This window comes from Chrysemys picta, chromosome 1 (assembly GCF_011386835.1).
Source record: "Chrysemys picta bellii isolate R12L10 chromosome 1, ASM1138683v2, whole genome shotgun sequence".
Classification (NCBI taxonomy): Eukaryota; Metazoa; Chordata; order Testudines; family Emydidae; genus Chrysemys; species Chrysemys picta.
In genome coordinates, this window is record NC_088791.1 from 43,000,811 (window position 1) to 43,028,498 (window position 27,688).

General features: G+C 39.5%; 1 protein-coding gene across 3 annotated transcripts in view; it reads left to right on the forward strand.

Moving 5' to 3' along the window:
- WASL (WASP like actin nucleation promoting factor) overlaps positions 1-27,688 on the forward strand; it is an 84,023-nt gene that overhangs the window by 37,084 nt on the left and 19,251 nt on the right. For 2 of the 3 annotated variants that reach the window (XM_005305705.4, XM_008172780.4), the window contains exons 2-5: positions 8,443-8,577; positions 9,868-9,954; positions 10,651-10,747; positions 16,607-16,630. In XM_005305705.4, coding sequence (XP_005305762.1) covers positions 8,443-8,577; positions 9,868-9,954; positions 10,651-10,747; positions 16,607-16,630 — 343 coding nt within the window. Of the gene's footprint in view, positions 1-4,034; positions 4,137-8,442; positions 8,578-9,867; positions 9,955-10,650; positions 10,748-16,606; positions 16,631-27,688 lie in introns of those variants that run through there. The other variant, XM_065555857.1, reaches the window with a different exon arrangement.

Below are 27,688 nucleotides of genomic sequence, written 5' to 3' on the forward strand. Positions count from 1 at the left end.
ATTATCCATCCAGGTCCACTAAGTATAGTGCTGGCAGCCAAATGTGCTACATGCCCAAAGGCTTAATGTCAGGGTTTGGGGCTGTCTTTATTAATAAACTGGTGGTTCAAAATCCTTAAATTAACAGAAAAAAGCTCAAGGAAATGTTCTTTACTTCCTAGATTTAAACCCCATATCAAAAATTGTCACTTAAATATGGCTGAATATCCAGTGTTTTGAAAAAAAGTTTTTTTTAATAAGGCAGGGCATATCTGAACTTCTTAGAGTGTTAACTATATACTCTCTATAGAGTAGGAAAGAAGAGCACCTGCAAGGTACATATGTTCAATCTAAAATGTCAGATTTTTTTTCACTTAGAAGTAACTGAAACTTAAAACTTCAGTAGCATGACACAGCTATTGTATGTCATGCGTGCAGCTACACATTTTGTCTATTCATATCTTCTAGGTTTATAGGCAGGAACACAATATACTTGAGATTATATGGATGAATGATGTAAACAGGTCTTTACAATAGTCACATGACACTCTTTATTGGTAGAAGGAAGTCAAGCTGGTATCTAGTGTAGTAAATCTTTGTAGACAAATTGGCAGACAGATGAATTAGTCAAATATTTACTGGAGAGCTTTGAGTGGCATAATTATACTGGAATGTGTTTATGGTTACATCCTGTTTCTGGAAGGCTTCAGTAATACTTGTTTTCTAGTTTGGGATTGAGGTTGCGTGTGTGGGGGGGGGGGGTTGTGGGTAAATTATGCTTTGTTTAGTTAAGGGTTTTTTTCTTCCTTGAACCAATCCTGGGGTTGTCTGATTTGAACTGAAGTTTGGTGTTTTGTCTAGCCACATCTTAATTGTAGGACTTCTGTGAACCACAATATGAGCAGCTCTGGTAGTCTGAATATTGGGGAAAGTGATGGGGATTGCTATTTCCTTGAATATAGCAGGTTGAGTGCTTATCAAACTGCATTAATAACATTTTGCAAGTTGTGTAGGTTATATATGATCAAAAATGTGAAGGTAGTTTCAGAAAATGTGGATGTGATATTGCTTATCTTACGGCATCTTCTCAAGGAGGAATTTTTGGGGTGTATATGGTAACTTTCTTAATCATAGGTGACTTAAAATGTGCAAACATCCTGAAAGCAGCTTCATTGAAAAATAAGCAGTATGTTTAATTTATGGAGTAGATTGTGGATATGTTTCTACAAATAAAAGTATGAAATCAGTATCTCATTGAAATAAATTGTGTGCTTTCTCTTTCCCTGTGCAAAAAATCCATTTTAAAATGGGCTGTAATTTCTTAGTCTGATCTTTTAAAGGAATTGTATGCCTTTTTTATTTAAATTTTTATATCCTGGACTTCTAGATGTATTCATGTACAAGGTGTCTTAAAAACTTCAAAGTTAAAAACTAAATACAAAGCATCACAACTGTTAATTTAACAAAAACCTATAGATAAACTATGCAGAGAAAACACATCAGCATTAAAATCTATGACATACCTACCTTTTCAACTTCTCCCAAAAAGAGAGAGCTCCCAGTTAGAAAAAATTTGGAACATTGAAGGCAAAGGAATCTTAAAATAGTCAATCTCAACTTTCCATTTTCTTCAGCATTAACTTTGTATTGTTTGAGTTACATCTCCAGCCACTCCTCTTCCTTTCCTCTTCTTCCCTCTTTTCCCCATTGTGGCATGACTTTATGGTCATTGGGGATTTCCACAACCGGGGAATCCTGAGCAGGGAACTTTTGCAGGTGATTTCTATTCCTATTGTGTTGATTGGAGCAGCACTGAGAATCGGTTGCAAAGGGTTGGGTTGTCTTTTGTTCATCCCTTGCCTTTTATTTTTTTAAATATGTTTTGTCTTCAGGGTGAATGTGTTGGATAAGACTCCTGTTCTAGCCCTTCTTAAGATCCTTTACATTTTGAGTGACCTGAAGTATTGTGGTGGCTCTCCATTGCACTTTCTCAATCACCTTGATTTGAATGGTGACGTAAAAGGTTGCAGCATCCTTTTATGTTGTGGACTTCTCTCTCAATAAATACTCTAACTTCAGGCAGAAAAATTGGCGAGCATAACAGTAAAGAGAGTAAAAAGTCATGTGCAGTGTATATTCACAACACAACTTTCAAGTAGAGCAGGCATTTCAGGGATGAGAGACAGGTTGTCTTAAATTAGAGTCCACAACAAAGGTTGTCTAGTAAAAACTCTGTCCGCTGTGTTCTAAGGCAAATGCATTAAGGGGGACTGCAGTTGAAGTGTGAGGTTGGTTTGTTCATTTAAAGGCTCAATCTTGTCCCTCTCCTCAGCAATCAATTTAAACCACAATTAACTTAAAAACACAATAATACTGGCAAGTCACCTGAAAGTGAGAACAGGCATTCGCATGGCAACACAAATACAATGCAAATATTTGTAATAAAAAATAAATATAAAGTGTATTCTGTGTGGTAATTGAAATCAATATATTTGAAAATGTAGAAGACATCCAAAACTATTTAAATAAATGCAATTCTATTATTGCTTAGCTGTGCAATTAAATTGCAAATGGTTTTTTTTTTTTTAATCGCTTGACAGCCCTACTCTCTACCAATTTTCCCTCATCCCCAGGATGATATTCAAAGTCAAATGAGACAGATCTACGCAGAGTTGTCTGACAGACCTGCTACAGGTGTCCAGCTACTGCCTATCCAGCTCCCAGGCTGCCTGGATCTGGTTTCACAGCACCATAATGAGATGCTTCAGCCAGACTTGAAGTCCCTGTTACTGACAGCCTAGATGATGTTTAAGTACCTCAGACAGGGTTTGCTGTAAACAAGTCCAGGAATTCCTGATACAGGAGAAGAAGACACTGAGCAGCGACTTACTTCTCAATATAAAAAAGTTCTTGATATGTGTCGTGAAACATACCCTGTGCAGGCTACGGTTCTGAAGATGCTCCTCAACTACTTGTTGCAATAAAAATACTCTGACCTTTTGTTCAACTCCATTAAGGTCCACCTCACAACATTCTCAGCTTGCCATCCTCCTATATAGTTGTGCTCAATTTTCTTTCACCTGACTGTTTTGAAGTTCAAGGGCCTACTACGTTCTTGCCAACTGGTCAGAGAACCTGCTCCTGCCTAGGATGTCAACCTCATCCTCTTGAGACTTGCAAGGCCTCCCTTTGAGCCACTTGAAGAATTCTGCTTGCTTTATACTCTGAAGATCGTCTCCTAGTTGCTATTATGTCTGTCAGGAGAGTGAACTTCAAGCACTTATGGCTGACCCTCCCTTCAGAAAGTGGTGCTGAAATCTCACCCTAAGTTCATCCCCAGAGTTCCATATCAATCAGTTCACTTGTCTTCTTCCCGAAGCACCATGCTATGTCATGAGAGACAGAACTACATACTAGGTGTTTCCTGTGCCTTACTTTACTACGTTGTCAGAATCAAACTATTCAGACTCTCTCTCCATTTATTTTTGGCTATAAATGGCCGTTCCAAAGGCCAGACCATCTCATCACAAAGAATATCTAAGTGGATAACACTATACATCTTACTGTGCTACTAAATGGCTTCCACCGAACATCAAGACTCGCTCCACCAACATCTGCCTGCCTGCCTGCTTCAGAAATGTGCCAATTTCCCAAATTTGCAAGTGAAGTCAAGTAACCCACTGACATTTATCAAACCTAATGCATTGGACTTAACTACCAAGTTCAGGAGAGCAGAATTACAATCATGGTTTGACTGATATAGCTGGTATTCCTCATTCTACCGTATGGGAGGAGGAAGGAGTACTACTTGCCAATTATCTACTGTGGGATCCACTCTGTCAGCAGAGAGAGAGGTTATCTACCCTACAGTAACTGTTGGGTTTTTTTTCCAGATGTTGTCACTGTATAGCCCATGACCCTCCCTCAAGCTCCAATTTAGGAGTCCTCCACTAATAGACTTCTTTTTCTGATGGCACTGGTGGGGGAAGGGGGTGTGTGTGTGGCTGTTCTGCCCTCACATGGGAGCAAAAGGAGGCAAAGGGGGCTCATGCATGGCCCTGATAGACACTATGGATCAAAAGACCATTGATCCTGAGCACATGCACACCTATGGTGGGATTCAAGCTGACATCTTGAAAAACCTCAGTTACTATATGGTAAGCAGCTCTTCTGTCGTTAATTCTTGCCCAACACAGAACTTATCAGAGAGCTTGGATTAGGAAGGTGAATAAACCACCACTCCTCAGATGGGTTTGTAGAGCTGCTAGGTATTTTGATAGCTTGTAATTTTAAATTTAATGAATAAATTGCATAATTAAGCCAATTAACTAAGTAAAATGGTAATATTTGAATATTCCTACATGAACACAAATTATTTTTCCAGGTATTTAGAGGATTATACAATAAAAAAATATTTGTGTGTAGTATTATGAACCGTAATTTGAATCTCATGCTCATTAACTTAATATCCAGGAAATAATTGCACAGCTAACCTCTATTTTAGAAATAAAATACAAAATTTAATGAAGTGTAAACACATCCATCTACTTAGAAACCTTTTTGTTTCTATGTGGTTTCCAGTCTGAGTAACATTTCTGCCTTTTTTTTTTTTTTTTTTTTTAAATAATAATAAGCTTGCCTCTGAGTTCAGGAGTAAGGAGTGGGGTTAAAACTCCCACTTCGTGGTTTTAAAAGTATCTGGAATTACCATGAACTAGTTGCCTCCTTCTTATAAATGACTTTTCTTTTCAAACAGTAGTTTAGCAAATGTGTAAGCTTTGACTCTCTCTGATTTTTATATTTATACATATTGCAAAAATATTTGAGCTCCTTGTCTCAAGATAACATTAGAAATGCTTTATATCTTATACCTACAAACGTGATTAAAATCCAGATTGTATCTTTCTATAAGAGGGCTAGGAATAATCCGTTGTTATGATCATGGGGTTGCAAGTTATTGATCAGCAATTATAATATCTAAACAAAGCTTTGTGTTGGTTAAAGGAGGGTGGAAATCTGTCTTTAAATGTGAAGTTAAGAGCCAGTCTTTCACCATCTGTGTGACACCAGCTCAAAAACCTTAACGGAGATTATAAAAGACTGGGTTTAGATTTCATGAAGGGTATAAGCATATGCAATTTATTAAAAGTTAGAGCTAAATCTATATAATATCCCATCAAGCCACTATAATTGAATCAATTTGGGGTAGGGTGTTATAGGACTAGAGGTGCTTTTTAAGTTGACTGACGTGGCACCCAGTTTATCATTGAGTACAATTCAAGATGCTGGCTTTGACCCAAAAAATTCTTTACGGTTTGGGTTCTTTGAATCTTGAAGACCAGGTAACAAGTGAAATCAGCTGTGACATCCAAGCTGAAAATTCCTAAACCAGTTTATTGAGAAGTCATAGATATGTGCCCTCAGTAGAGGGTTCTCTATTCTGGGTCTGCTGCTTTTTCCTTTTGCTCTCCTTAAGTCCAACAGAACCAGCTTCTTGACATTCAGGACATGTTGCAATGACTTCATATTTCCTGGGAGTAAGGAGGTTTGACGATAGTTTATTAAAGGGACAGTCAACTTGAAAATCACCTATTAATGATGATAGGTGCCAATAGCACCTAATCTTACGATAGCTGAAAAAGCTAGCAAAAGTTATTTATTTTGTATGGTTGGCAGCACTCTGTGTACAGTCACTCTCACTGTTTCCCCTATTTAGTTAGTGGTCCACTTTCTACCTTGCAAAAAGTCCCTTAAACATAAACAATGACATTTATTTTGCGAGAATTATTTTTTAAAAGGGCATGCTTTTTGTAGGATATGTGACGGGTTGTACCCCTGGGGGGACCCAGGAAGCCGTTGGAACCATTGTGCCCCCAAACCATTCAGCTGGGTTGGCCTCTGCCCCTGCTCTGCTAGTGACTTACAGACAGCCCCCTCTGGACCCTGTTATCACCCAGCACGACAGCAGGTGGTGCCACACACCCAACTGAGTCACCTGAGTGCTTTACATAGGCCACTCATGGACCGACAATGGAGGCACCAGCCAATTTCCCAGCTCCCAGCCTTGCACCCCCTACAGGAGTATAAACCCAGACTTACACTGTCTTGCACTGCAAAGAGGTCTGTATGGTGCAAGCTCACTTAAATTAGTCATTTTCCCCTCGATGTGGGGAAGATATGCAACAGCCTTTGTTACCAGAGCTAAGATTTCCAAACACTTCAGTCAAAGACACACTGGTTAAGATAAAACATAAAACAGGTTTATTAACTACAGAAAGATAGATTTTAAGTGATTATAAGTAATAGCAAACCGATGAAAGCAGGTTACCTAGGAAATTAAACAAATTTGCAATCTGTCTCATACAAACTAGATAGGATTTGAATCTGTAATATCTCACCCTGACTGATGATACAAGCAGGTTTTAGCTTCCTTACACAGACAGGGCATTCTTCTTTCCCGCCTGGAACCCCTTCTCCAGTTCAGTCTTTGTTCCTCTGGTGTTATCTTGTAGGGAAGCAAGTCCTGGTCATGTCACTTCCTCGTATATAGTTTTTCTACAGGGTGGGAACCCCTTTGTTCCAAGCCAGGTTTCCAGATCTGTTTGTAGAAAAGTACAGGTACCAGAAGAGTTCAGTATCATGTGATCTGGTCACAAGCCCTTCTGTGCTCCCGATGAGTCATGGCAGCCATTATCCAGGTGCTCTCAGGTGAGGACAAGCCTTTTCCATGGTCCATTGTCTTTGTTGATGGGCCATTAGCACTGTCTAACTTCTTCATTGTTGTACCTGAAAGGTTAGTTGTGAGTGTTTCCAACTTTACAGTATCTTTCAGTGACACATATATAGCAAAACTTTATAACTTCACATACAATGACATACAATCCAATGAGATATTAATGTTTAGCAGATCAGGACTTTTAGAATAATACCTCAAGGCATATTTTGTACAAAACATCATAATTACATCACCATGGTAAATATGGGATGCTTTGGAATGCAGAATGTCACAGGATGTTTTGTCAAATTGAACCCTTGAAATCAGAGGACTTCAAAAAAAATCTGAGACATCAAGCAACATACTTCAACTGAAATTATGTGGAGAAAGTCAAGCAAAGACCAACAAAAGTGACTAACGGTCTAGAAAACATGACCTATGAGGGAAGATTAGGGGGGGAAATATGGGTTTGTTTAGTCTGGAGAAGAGAAGACTGAGAGGGGGCATAACATTTTTCAAGTACATAAAAGGTTGTCACAAGGGAGAAGGGAGAAAAATTGTTCTCCTTAACCTCTGAGGATAGGACAAGAAGCAATGGGCTTAAATTGCAGCAAGGGCGGTTTAGATTGGACATTAGGAAAAACTTTTACTGTTCGCATAGTTAAGCACTGGAATAAATTGCCTAGGAAGGTTGTGGAATTTCCATCATTGGAGATTTTTAAGAGTAGGTTAGACAAACACCTGTTGGGGATAGTCTAATACTTAGTCCTGCCATGAGTGCAGGGGCTGGACAAGATGACCTCTCGAGTTCCCTTCCAATTCTACAGTCTGAGATATGTAAAATTAAAACTTGGTTCAGTGTTCTCAGGCTATGATACATGCGGTTCTTATAAATTGGAAAAATAAACTGGTTTTGAAGTTAGACTAAAATAGTTGATATTCATAGTGGTTGACTTGCAACATCTATTGGTACAGTAAACATTAATAAGTTAAGAGCTTTGCCAGCTTAGATTGTAAGCTTCCAAGTCTCTGGACCCTGAAATGAGACTAAGAATTACTTATGCTATCAGTCTTGCAGAAATTGAGTAATGTGGAGTGTCAGTGGAATGCATAAATTGCCATGTGAGGCCCTCAATGGTGGTTGATGCAGAAGAGTAGGAATTTGCTGCTTTTCCCAAGATGCTGCCGAAAAAAGCAAAACTTTCTGAAAAATGAAGCTGTTTCTCGTCTTTAAAAATCCCATTGGAGACACCCCTCAATTGTTTTTAATTGTGTGTTAACTAACCTCATTGTAAATTCTAGAGTTGACAGGACACATGTTAATTAACATGTAAAAACATTATTAAAACTCCTAGTGTAAGCAAGTCCTAATTGAATCAATTAAATTCTCTACATTGAGTGTTCTAGCTTTTGCATTAACTTTTGCATAGGTGCTTTGCCAATTGATGCTAACTCCATCACCTACACAATCACCCCAGTTACCTATCTGCCTCTTATTTCTACTAGCTGGTGTCTGGTTAAGAATTCTCAAAATCCTCTTCTTTTTAAAAGAACATCTAAAGGAGCTTACATAAGGATATAAAAAAAATAAATGCTTATCTTCTGAGCTCTGCTACAACTGGTGATTTGTTGCTGCCGCCTGATCCATAGAATCAAACTAGTTGTAGGTGTCTCTAGAAGGAGGAATGTGGAACTCTTAATTTTAAGCTTTAACCAATGTGAATTTTCTCATCTTCTTTTTTTTTTAGACAATGTCTTCAGCAGTTGTCCAGATATATGCAGCTGATCGCAATGCCATGTGGTCAAAAAAATGCTGTGGAGTAGCCTGCCTTGTAAAAGACAATCCACAAAGGTCTTATTTTATTAGAATATTTGACATCAAGGTGAGAAACCTTTCTCTATCTAATTTTATTTGCTAAGATAAGGTCATTTTATATTAAATGTGATATTTCCTTGAATTGTTTGTATGAATTTCATAAAGGGATGTTATAAAGTGAGTAATGCAAGAATTATGCATAGAGTTTAGTAAGACTTCGATAAAGTCCCATATGACATTTTGATAGCAAACTAGGAAAATATGGTCTTGATGAAATTACTATGAGGGGTGTGTATAGCTGACTGAACGACTGTAATCAGAATCAATGGCTTACTGTCAAACTGGGAGGACCTATCAAGTGGCATCCCACAGGAGTCTGTGCTGGGTCCAGTAATAGTTAATATTTTTATTTATGACTTGGATGATGGAATGGAGTCTTCCTATAAAATTTGTGGATGACACCAAGCTGGGAGGAGTTGTAAGCACTATGGAGAACAGGATTGTAATTCAAAATGATTTTGATAAATTGCAGAATTGATATGAAATCTACACTATGAAATTCAGTAAAGACAAATGGAGAGTACTTCACTTAAGTATGAAAATCAAATGCCAAATACAAAATGGGGAATAACTGGCGAGGCAATACTGCAGAAAAGAATCTGAGTGGTGTAGTGGGTCACAAATTGAACATGAGTCAACAGTGTGATGCTGTTGTGAAAACGGCAAATTTCGTTCTGGAATGTATTTAATAGGAGTGCCATATATAAAACATGGGAAGTAATTGTTCAGCTCTGCTTATCACTGGTGAGGCCTCTACTTCAGTTGTGGGCACCACACTTATAGAAAGGATGTAGACAAATTGGAGATGCACCAGAAGACAGCAACAAAATGATAAAAGGTTGAGAAATCGTGACTTATAAAGAAAGGTAAAAGAAGAAACGTGCAGTTCTAGAGAAGAGAAGGCAAGGAATGAGGGACACACAAAGCTTTCAAAGATGCCTAAATCCCATGTTCGAAAGAAACTTGAGCACTGAGGAGCCGTAAGTCTGATTTTTGTCACTTGATCATTAGGCACTGGACTGAGACCACCTATTCTTTTGATATTGAATTCTTGTATAATATAGTAACCTGTACGAATAATTTGGCTTTCCTGCAAGCTCCAATAATCATCTGACTTAGATTGTAAGCTCGGTGCGGAAGACACCATCTCTTCTTCGTGTGTGTACGGTGTCTACCAAAATAGGGCTGTAGTCTCCAATTGTGGCCTCTGAGCACTATTGCAATACAAGTTTGTCTAGTCAGTCTTTTAATAATTACTATCTTCAGTTTTCAATATCTGCATTTCTTTCCTTTCCAGGATGGGAAACTATTGTGGGAGCAGGAATTGTACAATAATTTTGTATATAATAGTCCTAAAGGATATTTTCATACCTTTGCGGGAGATGTAAGTTTCAATATTTACTTAATTCTTGAATAGCTATTTTTAAAATTTGTCCTGCTTTTTTTTCTTTGTACAATAGCTTCTTTTAATATTTCATGTTCTTCACCTTTCACTTTGTAAATCACGTAATTTTATAAAGTACAGTGTTACCTATATCTTCTTTCTAGCAACTAGTTACAGATTTAATTATAAATAAGAACTTTTTCTAATGTCAGTGATAAAATAGAAAATCTAAACTACAAATGGAACTGGAACACCTGTTTAGTGTGCTCTTTCTCTGGCAAAGAAATAACACCTTCAGTTGCAACTGACAGTTGCTTCATTAGTGTCACCAAACAAGCATTTTCAAGTACATAAGCAATTTTTATGTACCCTTAACATAAAATTTTCATTTTTGTCATTCTGTGTACTTGAAATATTGTTAAGATCTGACAAAATGTGGACTTCACACATCTTGTTGGGAAAAAAAAATCCACAATTTGAATATATTTTTTAATTGGACATTAATATTTGCTTCTACATTCTTCACTTACAACTATAAGGTGATGAGTTTTAATCATTTCCAACTTATTCCTTCATAAACCAAATCTGTTCACTTAATTTTTAGAATATTTCATAATTTAAGCTTTAAAAAAAAATCTTTTAAACAACTTTCTTGGTCTCTGTGGGGGGAGAAAAACTGATGATGTCTTCTTTCAGACATGTCAGGTTGGTCTTAATTTTGCTAATGAAGAAGAAGCTAAAAAATTCCGGAAAACAGTAACTGATTTGCTTGGACGACGGCAAAGAAAATCTGGTAAATATTCAATTTAACATGTCATTAAATTGAGGTTAGGCTAGGGATATAGGGGGGATTAGCTGATACTTCTATATCTGAAAGCTATTTCAGAACTTAGTGCATATTCAGAAGTTAGTTTCCCTGTGTAAGCTTATTTCATGTATGTGATATAGAAAAATATAGAGTACAAATTTCATGAAGGAAATACAAAAATTGGTTCATCTTAAAGTCTCTTTGCAATTTGAGGCTCTGCTAATATGTGGTATTTGAAAGAACAGAGAGGAAGGGGTAAAGAAAGTTTACTTGTGAACTGGAAATCTTGATGTAAATTGTGGGCAAATTAAACTAACCAGCCATTCAGTTCTGGGGTTCTCTTAACTAACTCTACTGTTTAAATTTGGCCCAAATTATTAGTAACTGAAATCTCTTACTATCGGGTATGTCCAGTAGTCCATGTGAAATTGATTGTTGGCATCAATCCAGTTATTAGTGGAGAAATGTCTTATTCACAATTGGTAAGGCTACCTGTGTGTTATGGCATGAAATAATCACAGAAAATTTGATACTTATTTTTTCTTGTTTGAATTTTTTCTGTGTCCGTGTCTCACCCCGCAGTGGCGGCTTCTGCAGCTCCTGTGTCCCTGCTCCAGGTGTTGTCTTAGAGCACCAGGTCACAGCACTGCTCAGGTACGGCTCAGCCATCCCTCCCATTGTGATGGAGGGTTGGGTGAGTGAAACCTGGAGGGTACTGCAACCCCACGTGCACCTGGTTGCAACACCCAGAGCAGAGTGCTAGGTCCAGCCCCTTGTTTAGGGTTGTGGCTCCAGAGGTAGATGGTGCTGCTGCGAATGATTGATGTCCCCTTGATGACGCAAAGAGGATATTTATAAAAAATCAGGTGGCAGTCAAGTGACTTTTACTAAATTTACTATGACTGCGCCATTATTTTTTATTTAAAAAAAAAACAAAAAAAATCTGCTGCCCTAACAATTGGTAATCAAATCAGAGGCCAAAACCTGAATACCTTTAGAGGCTATGGGCCTGATCCTGCAATGCATTCCCTATTGAATTCTGTTCTTCATTGGGGCCCCATGCAGCAGAGCTTGTTGCAGGATTGGAGCCTACATTTCTTTGGGTGGGATTCCCTAAATTGTGTAGGTTCCTAAATCTGGGTTTAAGCACCTAAATCTTAGTTTTAGGCTGTGCTTCAATTCACAAAACTCCTACCAAACTCTGTAGGCATCTAAACTCGGCACCTGAATTTTCAAAGTAAAAGTTCCCTAAACATTTAAGTTTCTGCCTCTGGGTATATGCACTACTGCCTCGCTGTAGTTGTCTGGATACCTTCTCCCATCTCAGCCCCAGAGAGATTCACAAACTGGAGGAAGATAGGTGGTTGGACACCAATCTTGCATGCAGGCCTGCTCTGTTAGCTGTGCTCAGAAGTCACCTACCAGATTGGATCCCGTTCAGAATCTGATGGAGGAGATGGTAGGGGTGCCCCTTATAACTTTTAGCTTGTGGCAAGAACACTCATCTGGGATATGGGAGACGATACCCAGGTTCAATCCTCCTCTGTCTGAGAGAGAGTGAGGATTTGAACAGGGATCCCCCATTTCTCAGAATTAGAGCTCAATGATTAGAGCAATGGGACTGCTTCAGTCTCTCCTGTTCAAGTTGTTCCACTTCAGATAAATAGTCACTGGAGCAAGGGGTCTGGACCCTGCGTCTCCCACCAAGCTCCAGGGTCATTCCATAGCTTTTGCACGTGCATGTGCCTAATGACTCTTTGACTATTTTATTATTAATTATAAAATAATGAGCTAACAGTTATAAGGTGGGCACCACCATCACCTCTTGTTTTGTGTGAGGCAGGCACCTAGCTCCTTCTCACAACAAACACCTTGGGTGCCTTTGCCTCCTGACTCCAGGAGAGAGGTTACCAGCTGTGAATCACTGGTAGAGAATAGGCACTTATCGCCAAGAGAGGATCGAGACTTAGAACACACCGATTTCATTGGCATCTCCCATTGCTAGCTTAGGTGGCTCCTCACTGACCATGCTGGCTTTTGTGAATCACTGTCTATGGTGCCTGTCTCAATTCATTCATTTTATAGGAAGCCTACGTGCCTAATTCAGGCTTTGAACTGCAGCGTTGTTCCTGTGATTATCTAGGCACTTAAAAGTTAGACATTGTGACACTTGACATCATAATACTTAAGTCCCTTTGTGAATGTCCAGAGTTAGAACATGTTAGTGGGGTACAGTGGTGGAAACTTGTAGGAATGGTGCCTTGCTTTAACTATTCATTGGGTAAATGTTCTCCAAAGCTATAAGCCTTGCAACTTTCACAAGCCCAAGGTTTCACTTTCATAAAGATACTACTACAAGCAAAGCAACATTTTAAAACTCTAAAAGCCTTTATTCATATATGGCTGCAGAGCAGACTTCTGCATGATGTTGGCCATGGTAAACTTTCTTCAAAAATACAGGAAAAATAATGTTAGTTTTTAATATAGTATTTTTCATGTAAAGACACTTTTACTTTAGTACACAATATAAGCACGCCATTATTAATCTATACTGCTTTGTGTGCTTGAATTTCATGTTTTATGCACCATAATAACACTGACTTATTCATCCTTTCTGTAAAGTTTCTTTGTTTTAATTAAAAAGGAGACCTAATCAACAGCTACTTAATTATATCGTTTTCAGTTGATTGCTGTTCTCCTTTTTAATTCATTTCTAGGGGTTTTTTTCCTTTCATGTACAAAACTCGTGAAGTTCTCTGATCAAGCCACCAGATGGAGTTCTGAATTTATATACCTCAGACAGGATTTTATCTAATTCTGGGTGTTTGAATTAATAGCTACTGTATTTTTCACTTATCTAAAGACTACACAAGTATAGCTTGATTAGTAAATTGATATGCTTATGTAATGCTTCTGATAAGTCTCCACCTTGATTCATCAGATGTAGAAATAATGTATTCTAATGCTCTTAGTGCTGTCTATGCACATGGTATTAGAATACTCATAAAAATTGAGCAGTCTTGATTGATAAAATTGATACTCTAGACTTCCAAGGAATTACTTTGATAATGCAAACATTGGAATGTTAATCTTTTTCTGCTTTTTACAAGAATCCTATCACTCTAGTATATCTCTCAGAATAAATTTCACCTGGAACAGGTGCCACCTGACATATTGGCAAGTGGTCACACTGCCAAAATACTCCTGGCAGGCTCTGACTAGCCCACAGGACTACTAGGAAAGTTTCCAGTTGTCCCTTGAGGCTTTTCATCATTGGAAGAGACTGCGCAGAACAATTCTATGCTCTTGTGAACTAGGTCTTGGAGCTGAGGCTTGCACATAGAATGCCTACTTGCAGCTTCCTGCTCTTTCTCATTTTCTGCCAACCTCTTCCTACTAGAAGTGCTGGGATGTGATAAGGACACTGATCTTTAACAGAGGTGCCCAGGACCAGCAGCAACAGCCACCCAGAGGTGCGCAGGAACTCATCTGGCAAGGCTAAAATAGAGACTTGGAAGACAGGAAGAAGAGGGGAGGCCCCTGATGTTCCTTAAAAGGGAAAGAACAGTGTGGAGGGGAGAGTGTAGCAAAATGGTCTGGTAGGTCTGAGTGCAGGTAAACAAACAAACAAAAGAGGATAGATTGACTGGGTAGTAAACAAGAGGAGAAAGAAATTGAGTTGGAGGAGGAATGGATGGATAGAAAGAGAATCTGGGTGAAGGAAGGAGAGAATAAAACAAGAGAGGTAGGATGGAGGGAAAGAACACCAATTACCAAACATGTTCTGATTGGGTGATTGGAGGTTTTTGGTGGTGCATGGCTGTGACTGACTCCTATTTAAGCACAGTTGAGAACTCCCACAAAACAAAAGTCTTAACCCCATGTAGCTAAATGGATAAAACAAAAGGAAATAGGAGCAAAGAGTCTTTCCTGTATCTTCCACCTCCACACCCAAGCAGTATTGGTTTGTGGAGTGTTAGGGAGAGATTTTCGTTCTAAAATGCTACAAGTTTTGGCTGGGAAGGTAATTTAACCTTCTTGTAGACCTGCAGCTGTGTCCTTTGCTTCTTGTCAGCCCCATCTCCCTTTACCTCTCCTGAAAAGATATCCTTACTTGCCCTCACCTTAATTTCTGAAGGAACAGAACTAGAAGTCTTATATCGGCTCCCAATTTAGATCTCTAGAGTCATCTTAAAAGCCACCCGGCCATTTCTAGAGTAACAGCTGGGAGCTTTTCTTTGAACATCTAACTGCGGGAGGAAAGCTGCCACTTCCCCCGCAATCCAGTTGCTACTCACCAGAGCTTTTATGATCAGTTTCAGTTGTCTTACTTTAAAACTTTCAGAGCTACCTATTTTCATTAGACAGCCTGCTTTGAAGAAGTTAGTCATCTTAAATCCATACTTAATCAAAAATGCTGAGTACATGCCGCTTCAGTTGACTTCCTTTGTAGTGTGGGTGCTCAGTGCCTTTAACATCAAGGCTGCTTTCATTTAGATGACTAATTTTAAACCAGAAACTTAAAATGTAGCTGCCTGCTGCATTGGGAGGGATAATCAGGAAGCTAATCTAGATGAATAAAAACACACAACCATTTGTGCAATAAAGTAAATCTAAAATAAACCTTCCCACTTTAATTCCAAAAAACAAATGAACTGATCCGAAATGTCTCACACATAAGCATTTACAAACAGAAGAGTGCATATGGGTGAAGAAGAGAATAATATTGTTGGAGGGAAAGCCATTTTAAATGGTAGAGTTCAACATCACAGCTGACCCCTTTGGTTGCTAGTTAAAGCTGTAGGTTGGTGGCCCAGTTGGCCCTATTTGGCTTGTTCAGCTTTAGACCTATATGAAATACTTGCAATTAAATTCTAATATTTCAAAATGTAATATTTTTTGCTTCAGTGGGGGACAGTGTTTCTTAGTGGATAGAACACTGGACTGTGACTTTGGGAGACCTGCATTCTAACCCCAGCCAAGCTACTGGCCTGCTGGGTGACGTTGGGCAAGTTGCTGCACCTCTGTGCCTCAGTTTCCCCATCTGTAAAATTGGGGTGATGCCTCTTTTATAAAGTTCTGTGAGATCTATTGATAAAAGCACTATATAAGCGCTTCAGATTGTGAGTAGTTTCATATAAATGACTAAAGTTGCATGATGTCTGTTCAGAGAGGACTCTACAGAGTAGAGTGCATTCTCTTTAGAAGTTCTGCTTTAACAATATTTGCATCAAACACATTTTTTAATTTTTCGTTTGAAAACTAACATTATGTGAATACTTCACCGTACAAAATGTTAAGGCCTCAAATTGGCCTGAATCAAATTTTCAATTGGGGAAAAAAGTTAGCTAGTTCCACACAGTCTTACTTAATGTAAACTGTTCAAACAGCTAATTCTTTCCTAATGTGGGGTTTATAGTTTTGTAACTTCTAATTTTGCTTGATGATTAGGCTCTCTGTGGCATATAATCTAAAGCCATGACTCTCCAAAGACTAAGCATATGCTTAGCTGTAAGCATGAGAAGTCCCAATTGTAAACTCTTATAGGATCGGGGGCTCTTTTGATATATAAATGATTTCACTGATCTGTTGTGCTAAACTTTGTTTCAGTTTTAAGTCAGTTTATAAATGACATAAATCTGGTATTTTTTCCTCTGTTCTTGGACGATAGAACTGCTAAAATAAAACGGCAATTATGGATAATTTGTATATTACTAGAAGAATAAAATTTAGATGTAGGAAGTCTGTGTAGTTTGTAAAACTACAAATTATGGAGATGTGTGTAATGTTGAAGAATTCAGTTTTACCTTTTGAATAAATACTTTTTTGTTTTCTTTTTAACAGAAAAAAGACGGGACCCACCAAATGGTAAGCTTTTGCATAGGGTTACTTCAATTCTTTTTCTTAACTCCTTCATGTTTAGATATAATCACTGACTTTTGGCTCTCTTTAACGTAACCTAATGGTTGTATTAACGTAACCTAATGGTTGTATTAAACAGTCCTGAAAGGATCAATTCCAGGAAATCAGAATTGTAATGTTTACATGATTACTTACCTGTACAGTAGTTCATGATCACTACCAGTGAAGATGAGGGGCAGCTATTGAATGAGATCAGAACTGAGGTTTGGAATTGTCTACAAGTAAGGCAAACCATAGATTCATATACAAACTGATTCCAAATTGCAGCAATCAAGTTGCAAACAAAAATAAAATCAGAGGGTGGGCCTTTTATCTTAAACAGGAGTGCTTAAGTCTTAATAGGCAGTGATTTTTTTTAACTGTGTAAAATTGACGTTTTCATCTTTCACAAGTATCCACAAGGTTCTGAACTGCAACAATGAAATTGATCCAATTCTTGTCAGTTTTGTGCAGCTGCTTGTAAAACTACCCGTTAATTTAGGAAGACAAAACTGCTATAGTTTACTTTGTAAAGTTTACTGTCTTCTCAGCCCAAAGTGCTATTAGAAACTTGAGAGCATGTGCTCAGCCTGACCTTCCAGAAAACTCTTTGAACCTATTTGTAGCATCTAAGATTACCATAACTGCAAACCCAGCAAAAAATCTACTTTTCTCAGTTCAGTTATTTTATGCACTTGACAGCACATTGTGTACAGTTGATTTCTCTGTCATGCTGGTCGTTTGCACTACCTTGTCTTCATGCTCAGTACTTATGAGACATCACTCTTGGCCCTGCTCTGAGTGGGAGAGCACACATGCACAATTTTCTCAAGGCACTAGAGTTGCTGTTTGAGTTTAAGACCAGAAGAGTGTCTCCTTATCCCAGAATCTCTGCATGGAGCTAGGAAGTAATGGGCAGCCAGAAAAAGTCCCTTTTTTCGCTTCCCAGGCCCCTGTACAGGGTTGAGGAGTAATGGGAGCCTGTGTATATTCAGAAGTCCCTCTTCAGTTTCACACAGCGATGGCAGTAGGGTGACCAGACAGCAAATGTGAAAAATCGGGACGGGGGTGGGGTAAGAGGAGCTTATATAAGAGAGAGACCCAAAAATCGGGACCCCTGGTCACCCTAGATGGCAGTGAGGAGAAATGGGGGCTGGATGGCTTGCCCCTTCACTCCCAAATATTTTTCAAGGGTTTGGGGAGCATCTAGCACTAAATGGGGTATGCATAACAACCCTAGACTGCTCCATGGGGTCTGGGGAGAAACCTTGAACAGTCAGGTCAGGAAAGATGCTTTTCTTTTTCACTTCTTCTGCTACCATGGACTGGGAGAGAAGGGAGGCAGTGGGTGGTGTGTGGGGATGGAATCCTCCATAGATATGGAGAAAGCAGTCAGGCATTAGACTGCAGGGAGAAAGGAGGCATGCTATTTCTACCAGAAAGACTTGAAGACAGAAGTGGGGTAGCCTTCAGCCTCTCCAGGGGATTTGAGGAAACAAGCAGTTGCATAAGGGGTGGATCTTTCTGTCAGATGGTAGGAGGAGGCACAAGTATGTGCACAGGTGGAGGTGAGGGAGGGGATTACCCTCCCCCTCCTCCCCCCCGATATCGAGCACACTGGGAGCTGAATGGGATTGAAGCTGGAAAGCAGTGATTCATGGGAAATGATTTTCCAAGAATGTCGTGCAGGAGGGAAGCAGTGGAACTCCTCTGCAAGTCCTGGGGAGGAGTTTGGAACCTGGTTGGTCTCATGCCAATGCTGCTGCTGAAGAGGCTGCCACATAGGAGGCCCCCAGGTCTGGAGAAGAGCTTGAGAAGGAATGGGCCGAGCATATTTGATGTCTTAGGCCTGCCCAGTCTTCCGCTTCCCTGTTGATGTTGATGTTTACATGTCTTCAGCAGGGAACTGTCCCTCATTCTTCTTTTTAAAAGAAGAAAAGATTTTAAACTGTAACACTTATTGAAAGGTTTTGCTATCAGAATTCTTTAAAGTAGCTGGTAGCAGAAAAATCAGACAATATTAATTTCATTCCAAAAAAGTTTTTTCTGCAAAATTTGTTGGTTTAAGCCCCTCATTAATTTCACAGCTGTCCTTGCATTTTGTGGAGAGCTCACAAAGACCAAATCAAAAAGACCTTTGGACACTCAAGGAGACTTAACCCTTTGCTACATATAAATGTTCTAGAGCTTTTTGATTAGCCGGTGTAGCTTTCCTCCCTATGATCCAGGGCCGAGCTATGACAGATAATACTGCAGCAATGTTCTACATGAACAAGCAAGGGCTTGATTGACCTCCCTCTCTGTCAGGAATTGGTGCATTCGGCCATCACATCACCTCATCTGCTAGGTGCCAGAATTAGACACCCTAGCAGATCACTAAGCAGATAGTTCTCATGAGATCGCAAATGTTCAGTCGAGGATTCCAACCTGCAGAACACTTCCACCAGTGAGATCTAGTAGTGGACTTGTTTGCCTCAGAGGCAAAGTGTCAATTTCTGTTCCAGGGAAGGTCTGAACCCTGGATCACAATCAGTTGCTTTCCTTATCCCAGGAGACTTGAGGGTAATGTATGCCTACCCACCAATTCCTCTAACATGAAGGGTCTTGAGAAAGCTTAAGAAACCTCTCGTGGTAATAAATCCCGGAAGCAGCAATTTGGCCCAGGAAACTTTGGTAGGCAGATCTGATGACAGTCAATTCAGCCATCACTAATGCTACCGCTAATTCCACTTTCCCAGAACAATGAAATACCCCAATGACCGCAGCTTCCTGATAGTCTAAACCAGATGCTAGACGCATGTTCTATGTCACCACATGGAATGCGTTAACACTGAACAGCATTGGGTACAGGACAGTTTGTCAAAGAACTCACCCATTACAAAATCATCATTGTCACAGAGGCTCATTTGCCATAAAGCAATCAAGTTACTGTTGAAGAAGCAAAATTCCTCCACTACTGAACTCAGGGTGTGATATTAGTGCAAAAGTAGAAGCATGGGAACAAAAAGGCATTTTCTGGCCCATTGTAAAACATGACCATGAGATCTACAGCAAACCCCTGGCTGATGAAGCAGAGGATGGCCTAAGTACAACAATCTACATCTTGCATACAGAACCATCAGCTCCCTGGCTGGCAGCCGTAAAAGCCTTCTAACATCATTATTATGAAACCAGATTGCTGTCCCTGCTCATCAGTGGACGAAGTTCTGGACAGATGGAAAATACATTATGAAAGCATGTTGAACCACAGAGCTGCTGATGACTGTCCAGAGCTGTGTGACCTGGCAAACCACACAGCTTCGGATGCTCAAGTGACAGAGGATCAGTGTTAGTCCCTGGAATTACAAAAGGGCATCCAAAAATTGCAGAACAGACTTGTAGCGGGACTTGATGGTATTCCACTCGAGCTGATCAAAGGTGCCTTGGAACCAGTGGGCATTGGCCTGCATCAACTATTGTTAAGTGTGGACATCAGAGTAGCAGCAAAATGGAAAGATGGCATCACAGTGTCCCTGAACAAGGGCAAGCATCTCGCACATTGTGGTGCACCTACAGGCCAATAGCATTAATGGTCCCTGGAAAGGGGTTCATTCACATTCTGCTTGGTAGGATGCAGGTGCTCCTTAATAGGTATTGTTTGTGTACAGCAATCAGGTTTCACTGTTGGATGGTCAATGATGGATGCTGTTCTTACCCTCCAGCTTCTGGTTGAGCTGCATCAAGAATTTAACCACCTGCTTCTCCTGGCATCTGTCAAAATTAAAATGGCTTTTCATTCCATCAGCAGGTCAGCACTTTGGATCATACTGATAATTGGCATTCCAGATATTCTGGGAAAGCTAGTGCAAAACCTTCACACCAGTACCGGTGCAAGAGTATGCATTGGTCCTCAGCTTTCACCACTTTTCTGTACAAAATCAGGTGTGTGGCATGGGTGCATTCTCACCCCGCCACTATTCTGTTGAGGTGCTGACTGGATATTGGAACTTGCTGATTCATACATCAGAATCAGTTTGGTCAAGAAGCATTCACCAACCAAGATTACATTGACGACACTGCCTTGCTTGTGGAAGAGACTGAGACCTTGGAGGGTAGATGCTGTCCATACTATGGGATTAAATGTTCTATGGCAGAAGACCAAGGTACAGAACCTTGGAGTTGGGCCACCAGAGCCCTCAGAGCAGGGGTGCTTGAGTACTGTGGAGAGCACTAACTAGTTCATCTACCAAGGCTGCAAGTAGAATTCAAATAGTTGCAGCAAACCAGATGTTCTTCAACGAATAGGGCTTGCTGCTTCTTGCGTGAAGTCCATGTCTCATTTATGGATGTAAATACGTTTGAGCTGAGACAAGGATCTATCAAACCTGCGTGCTGCCTGTATTGTTATGCAGAAACGTGGACCCTCTTACAGGCAGACTTGGATCAGTTAGAGGCATTCCATACACGCTGTGAGCGCAAAATCCTGAGCGTAGAGTGGTTTGACTTCTTGTGAAACTTCATGATCTCGCTCATTCTATTCAGAAGTCATTTTGCATGCTCTTCAGCTGAAGGAACATAAATCCACACCATGTAGAGGTCAAGCATAGGAGTTTTACATACTGCGCTGATGGAGTGTCACCTTGCTTATTAGGCTCAGAGACACTGTCAATCAATTGATTACAGTAGAATATATGGCTTTTCCATGGGCGGGGGGAAAGTGACTGGGTAGGCAGTTCCACACCCCCCGGGATAGGTCTAGCAGCAAGACAAGATAACAGTCGCCAATGGTTAAAAGGTTACATAATGTCTCTGCCCATGGTCTCAAGTTAGCAAGTTAACATTTAATTAATACTTTGATAAAATATTAGTATAAATATATATACATGTTGAATTCTGATTTGGGGTCCATAGGAATGAAGCAACTCCTTTGATTGTCCAACAGGTACATTCCTAGGGGTTAAAGCAAAGAAACAGTGAAAGTATATGGCAATAAAGATTGTCTTCCTTGTGTTTTAAGGCAGGCATTGGTCCCTGGGAAAGGGAGTTGGGAGGAGGCCCTATCTTATACTGACATGTTCCATCTTTCATAAACTCAAGGTTGGATGTGTGGGAAGAACTTTTCCCTACAGGAGAAACTAACACAATAGGAACAGGGATTCTTTGTTCAATTTGCAACTCGAATCAGACACAATTATTTAGTTCTCCGCTCCAACACCTGGCAATTTGCTGACTAGTCTTATTTTAGCAAAACAAGATTATCTGTTTACCCCAGCTTTCTCTTAGCTGATCACTGTTTGGTAGGCCTCTGGTCTCTTGACCAAACTCTGGACTTTGGGTCTGGAAAAGAGCTGGCACAATCCATATACCAGGTTGTTATATAAAATGCACATGGATTTTAACCCTTCATCAGCCATCTTGCCAGAATGGACAAAAACACCCTAGCCACTAGTCTCAAACGCTCTATCAGCATACAAAAGGGGGTATGTCCTGACCCCAGCTGTTGCCACCTGCAGGACTACCCTAGAGATTTGTGAATTTGCAGGATTGAAACAGATCTGTGAACTTCACTACATAATGTGACACCATCAACCGTGGTCACTCTGGCTGATGCAGTGGTCTTCAGTACACTATAGGTGTTTGATCACCCAGTTACAAAAAGGCATACTGTATTCTCACTCACAAAGGTAGGTAAGTTCCTGAGGGGCCTACTCTACTCATTTCCTCTAAGCTCCCCTTCCTTCCTGGGAACTCAGTGCACTTTCCTCTCTCCGGGAAGATGGTATTCCTAGTGGCAATTACATCAGTCTGCAGAGTAAGGAAGTGCAGCCACTCATGAGTGGGCCGTCATACACTGTCTTCCATCAAAAACAAAGTTCTCCTTAGGCCTATCCTAAATTTTTACCAAAGATGTTCTGTCTTCCGTCTGAATCAGATGATCCATTTATCTTCAGTCTTCCCTTGGTTGGCATGGGAATAAGGGAAGGATAGACCTCACACCTTGGATATATTTGCGGCCCTCTCCTTTTGCCTTAATGGAACTAAATTATTTGGGGTCTCCCCAAGGCTGTTTGACCTTTATCCATAGGATGTCAAGCAATATCCACCTAGATGCTTTATGTGGGTCGCTAATTGTATTGGGGCATGTTATAAGCTAGCTAAATTAGACCTTCCTTTACACACAGATCTTCACCTATTCTGAGAATGTTCGGGCATCCTCTGCAGCTTCTTTGAGAAATGTACCCACTTCTGATATTTGTAGGGCAACTGCATGGGGATCATTACATGCATTTTTTTAGGCATCTAGGTCAGATGTCCATTTTTATATATATAAACACACACACATAGTGTGAAATCCTGGCCCCGTTAAAGTTAGTGGTCATTGATTTTACTGGGGCCAGGATCTCACCCAAAATGTTTAAAAGTCTCTGAAGTTTTCTGCACATGTAGAGAAGGCTGATTGTAGAGCTATACTTCCAATAAAAAAAATCCTCTGTTTTGGATGACCTTTTTGATATTAAGGATTTAAGATTTCAAACAGAATTGCGGGATTAAAACCAAAGTAGCATTAATGGTTATGTAAAATGCATTAGCCAGTAATTTCCTGGGATTTGTTTTACTCTCATTGGTAATAGCAAAGTCTCTTTATGCAAATTGAAGGAGTTGCCGTGGTTATACTGACATCATGGTAAAATTCTGGATCAGAAAAGAAAGGGATTTGTCAGAGAATTAGGTTTTGAGAGATTCTAAGAACCACGTGGTACAATTTTTATTTCAGCTCTAATACATTACTACAACCAATTAAATTTATTCTAGAGTTGTCTGCACTCTGGGACAGATGACATGCAAAGCTTTAAAATACAGAGAATTCTATAAAATACAAAATACTGAAATGTTTTGTACTACTTTTTCTGGAGTCTCTTCTGAAGATATCACAGATATTAACATCAGTGGATGCTTAGGGCCACTATATTGTCAAGTACTTCCAAATGATGAGCTCTATTTGCCTCTCTCATCTTCATTTGTTGAGCTGTCTACAGCTGATGGGGAAGGTGCATGTGTTATGATGGGGAAAATTTTGTTGGATATAAATATGGCAGTACTAGAAGAAAATGATAGTTCATTCAGAGGTTCCTGTATTCCTCATGGACAACTAAGGTCTAAACCTGGTGGTAAGCATTTTCATCTGGCTAAAAGTTATTCAGTGAATTTTGGAATGGGTATTGTTAATATCAGGGAACCTGACTAACATTTCAAATATTACAGCTGAATAAAGATTAATTATGAAATTATCTAACTCTTTGAATGGACAACCATTTATAGTTATAGCATTTTACATACAGTGTGTGGGCAGAATATATTCAACATACTGAATATTTGAAGATTTAATCTTTCTGTCAGAAAAGGTGAGATATTAAATGTTTTGATCTCAAAAGAAAATGCAATACATTTCCCCCTGCTCCCCCAAGACAATGTTACAAGTTCCATTTGATTTTTGGAATAATTCTTAAGAGTAATATATTAAAACTACTGCTATCATGCAAATGCATACCCATAATCATGAAAACTAAGAGTAAAATCAATAGTTAAATAAGATTTATGTAGTGACTTCATTTTGAAATTCATCTATATAAGGAAGCTTGTAATTGTTAATGCATCATGTAAATATAAATGTAATTTCATTTTGGCTTAAGATTTGGCTGTGAGTCAGTGAGCTTCTTTTAAAATACTGGTTTTTTAAATGTGATCTACAAAATCCTGTCAGCTATAGCAGTATGTCCTCACTGCCCCAGTATCCAAGTACTGAGTATACGATTAGTCTGAATCTTATCTTTTTTCATTTATATTTAGTAAGTCTCTGAAACAATAATACACAAGCTTTCTTTCAAAGGACAAATTTCAGGAGTCAAACAATATTTAACATATTCAAGGCTGTTCAGAGAAAAATCTTTCCCTGCCAAGGAAAGTCCACTAAAAAAACAGGCAACTAAAAAAGGAGACCTATTAGCTAATACTACCAAAAATACATTTGAATAACCTTCTTATCTTAAGGAAAATGTAAGATAATTCCTGAATTCATTAGTATCGGGAATATCTGTATTTGAATGTAGTCAGTTGCCTTCAGAAAATAAATTCTAGTTAAGCTGAAAAAATAGAGCACTCAGTATTATCAAAGTCAGATGTTCAATTTATATTTAATATTACATCCAAAACAACTCTTAGAAGAACATATGCTAAAGTTACAAAGTCAAGTACCCAAAACTTAAGAAATGCCAGAATTAAGGTTTCTTGTACAACTTTAATCAGTCACCTTGTGTGATTGTATTTGCTAGACAGCCAAGGAATATTGAGACTAGTGATCCTAGGTTCAGTTCTAAATTCTGGAGAGGAATATCCTGTAGTGACTACACACCGTTCTGTTTGGCTCTCTTTTCTTCCTCCGGCCTGGTCCCTTCTACCTCCTCCCTGCCAGCTTGTCCAGTCTTCTTTCTATTCCCCCAAACTCTTCCCTCATCCATCTGCATTCCGGTGAGGCTGCTTCTTTCTCTATGGAGTCTGGGAGCCAACAGGAGGGGCATTGAACAGAAGAAAGTCTTGCTCTCATTTCTGGTGTCAGTACCACAACAGCCCTCAGTTGCGTTGAGGTCCAGTTGTTGAAAAAGTCCTGCTCAGCCCTGCAGCTTCAGGATGGAATATGCTCAGCCACTCTGGACATGGCGCATGCGCCGACTGGTCAGCACTAGGAGCAGTGAAGGATGGATTTTGGCTGCCAGCCTCTAACAAACCTCTATACTGAGCATGTGCAAACCGACTTTTCAGTGGCTTATAGCTTGGATAAACTTGGGCAGACTTTCATGGGGACTGTAAAATGCACATCCCTGGTACTATGACAACCCCCTGCCAAACTTCAAACTCCTGCTCCAAAGCATAGAGATGTTAGTGTGTCAATGAAAAGTTGTAGGAATTTAACATGGGTAAGACCAATGTTTTTCCCAAATTTTGTTTTCTGAAATGGCTGAACTGTTTTAGCCAATACTTTCCAAACCCAGGTCTGCCTGAAGCATATGTGGTTTCAGCCCAAAAGATTAAAGTTTTCTAAAGTTATAAGCAAATGAAAATAGGGTCTTATAATGCAAAGTGTTGAGCAGCCTTAACTTTCAGCTTTGCTATCAGCTCCACCTATAATTAATTGAAGGTGGAGAGAAATAATATTGACTTCTAGAAACGCAGACAGGTGTATTTGAAAGATGACTTTTTTTCCTACAGTGAGAGGTATTCTAGAAAAACAAGCTGCAGATTTACCTTAGTTTCCGTACCTTCGTTATTCAGTCTTTATCATATGATGTGTTCAAATTGCCCATGGTTCAAACAAAATTTAAAAATTGAAGCATTTCTAACACTATAAAGGATTTTTAAGGATATCTGATACATTAGGTTATATTCAGTTGACAGTCATTTGATCCACCACTGCCGTACCTTCCTGAGCTTGAGCAGGGACTAGCTAGAATGATCCTTGTGGCTGCCATTTACTTACAATATTAAAGCCCAATCCTGTGAACACTTGTACTGGAATCGAGGAATTGCCTTACTTAATCGGACCTTGAGGCTCATCTAGTCCAGTGTCCTGTCTCCGATAATGGCCAACAGAATTCAGAGGAAGGTGTAAAAACACTGTAGGAGGTAGACGTGGGATAATCTGTCATATTAAGTCTTGTTCTGGTATCTAATAGTTGTAGATTAGCTTGGGCCTTGAAGCATGAGTTTTAATGTCCTTTCCCAAAAATTTTCATGTGGATTGCTGAACTGAAAGAGTAAATGTTTCAGAATCAATGGGACTATCCATGGAAGTAAGCATAAAACTGTCTCATATATGTCTCCTTCCAGTAACCAGATTATTCACCAAACCCTGCTTTTTAAGGCTGCTGCTTCATCTGAATCTATTTTTTCTGCATCTATTTGTTTGGTCAGTTGTGCTACAAGTGTATATTACAAGGAGTAAGTAATTCTGAATAGCTCTAAGAGCTTAATTGGGCAACTCAAAAATAATTTGTGGCACATGAGGTGTGACCACTTCACTAAGTAGAGTGCTTCTGTAGAACTCTAGTTATTGTTTCCTAAAAACCTCTGGCCATGGAGAAATAGATCTGTCTTTATAAAGCCCCTTTAACTTGCACTGATGCATCATCAGTTGAACCACTACATTAATATCCTCCTCTTGATTGACATAGTACAAAAGAATGACTCGCTATCAGCATTGGTTTGTATAGATGTACAGGTATATCCTCAGCTGGTAAATTCTCATAGCGCCATTGACTTCAATAAAGAGATAACAGCTTACACCATCTGAGAATTTCATAGAATATGAGGGTTGGAAGGAACCTCAGGAGGTCATCTAGTCCAACCCCCTGTTCAAAGCAGGACTAATCCCCAGACAGATTTTTTGCCCTAGATCCCTAAATGGCCACCTCAAGGATTGAATTTGCAAACCCTGGATTTAGCAGGCCAATGCTCAAACCACTGAGCTATCCCTTCCCCCACATGTCATGACTCTCCTCTACCTTAGTATCCTCTTTATTATAGTGGAAATATTGATTGGATGAGTCGGAGGACCCAATCCCTACACACCTTACTCATGTCAATAGGACCACTTATGTGAGTAAACTACGTTGGAATTGGCTTTGGGAGAGTTGTTTAATTTTTGGCTGCTCTCAATCAGAAACAGAGTAGCTATCTGGCTATCTACTATCCTTTTTAAAAATTGATTGTCTAGGGTTTAGTGAACATCACAAGCGTCCAGCACAAAAATTTCAATCACGGGCTAACACTCTGGTAGTCTGAGGTTTCTTGTCTCTAGAGATCAGTTGTTTGCCATGATATGGTGATAGTGGTAGTACACTGCTACTGACTATATAGGGTTTAGTGTTCCCTATTTGAAACAGATCTATGTGCAAGCAAATCTTACTGTTATGCTTCAGTGAAAATCATGGAATGAACGAGCTTTCTTACTCTTGATTTGTTTGATTTCTTCTATACAAAAATGACACAAAA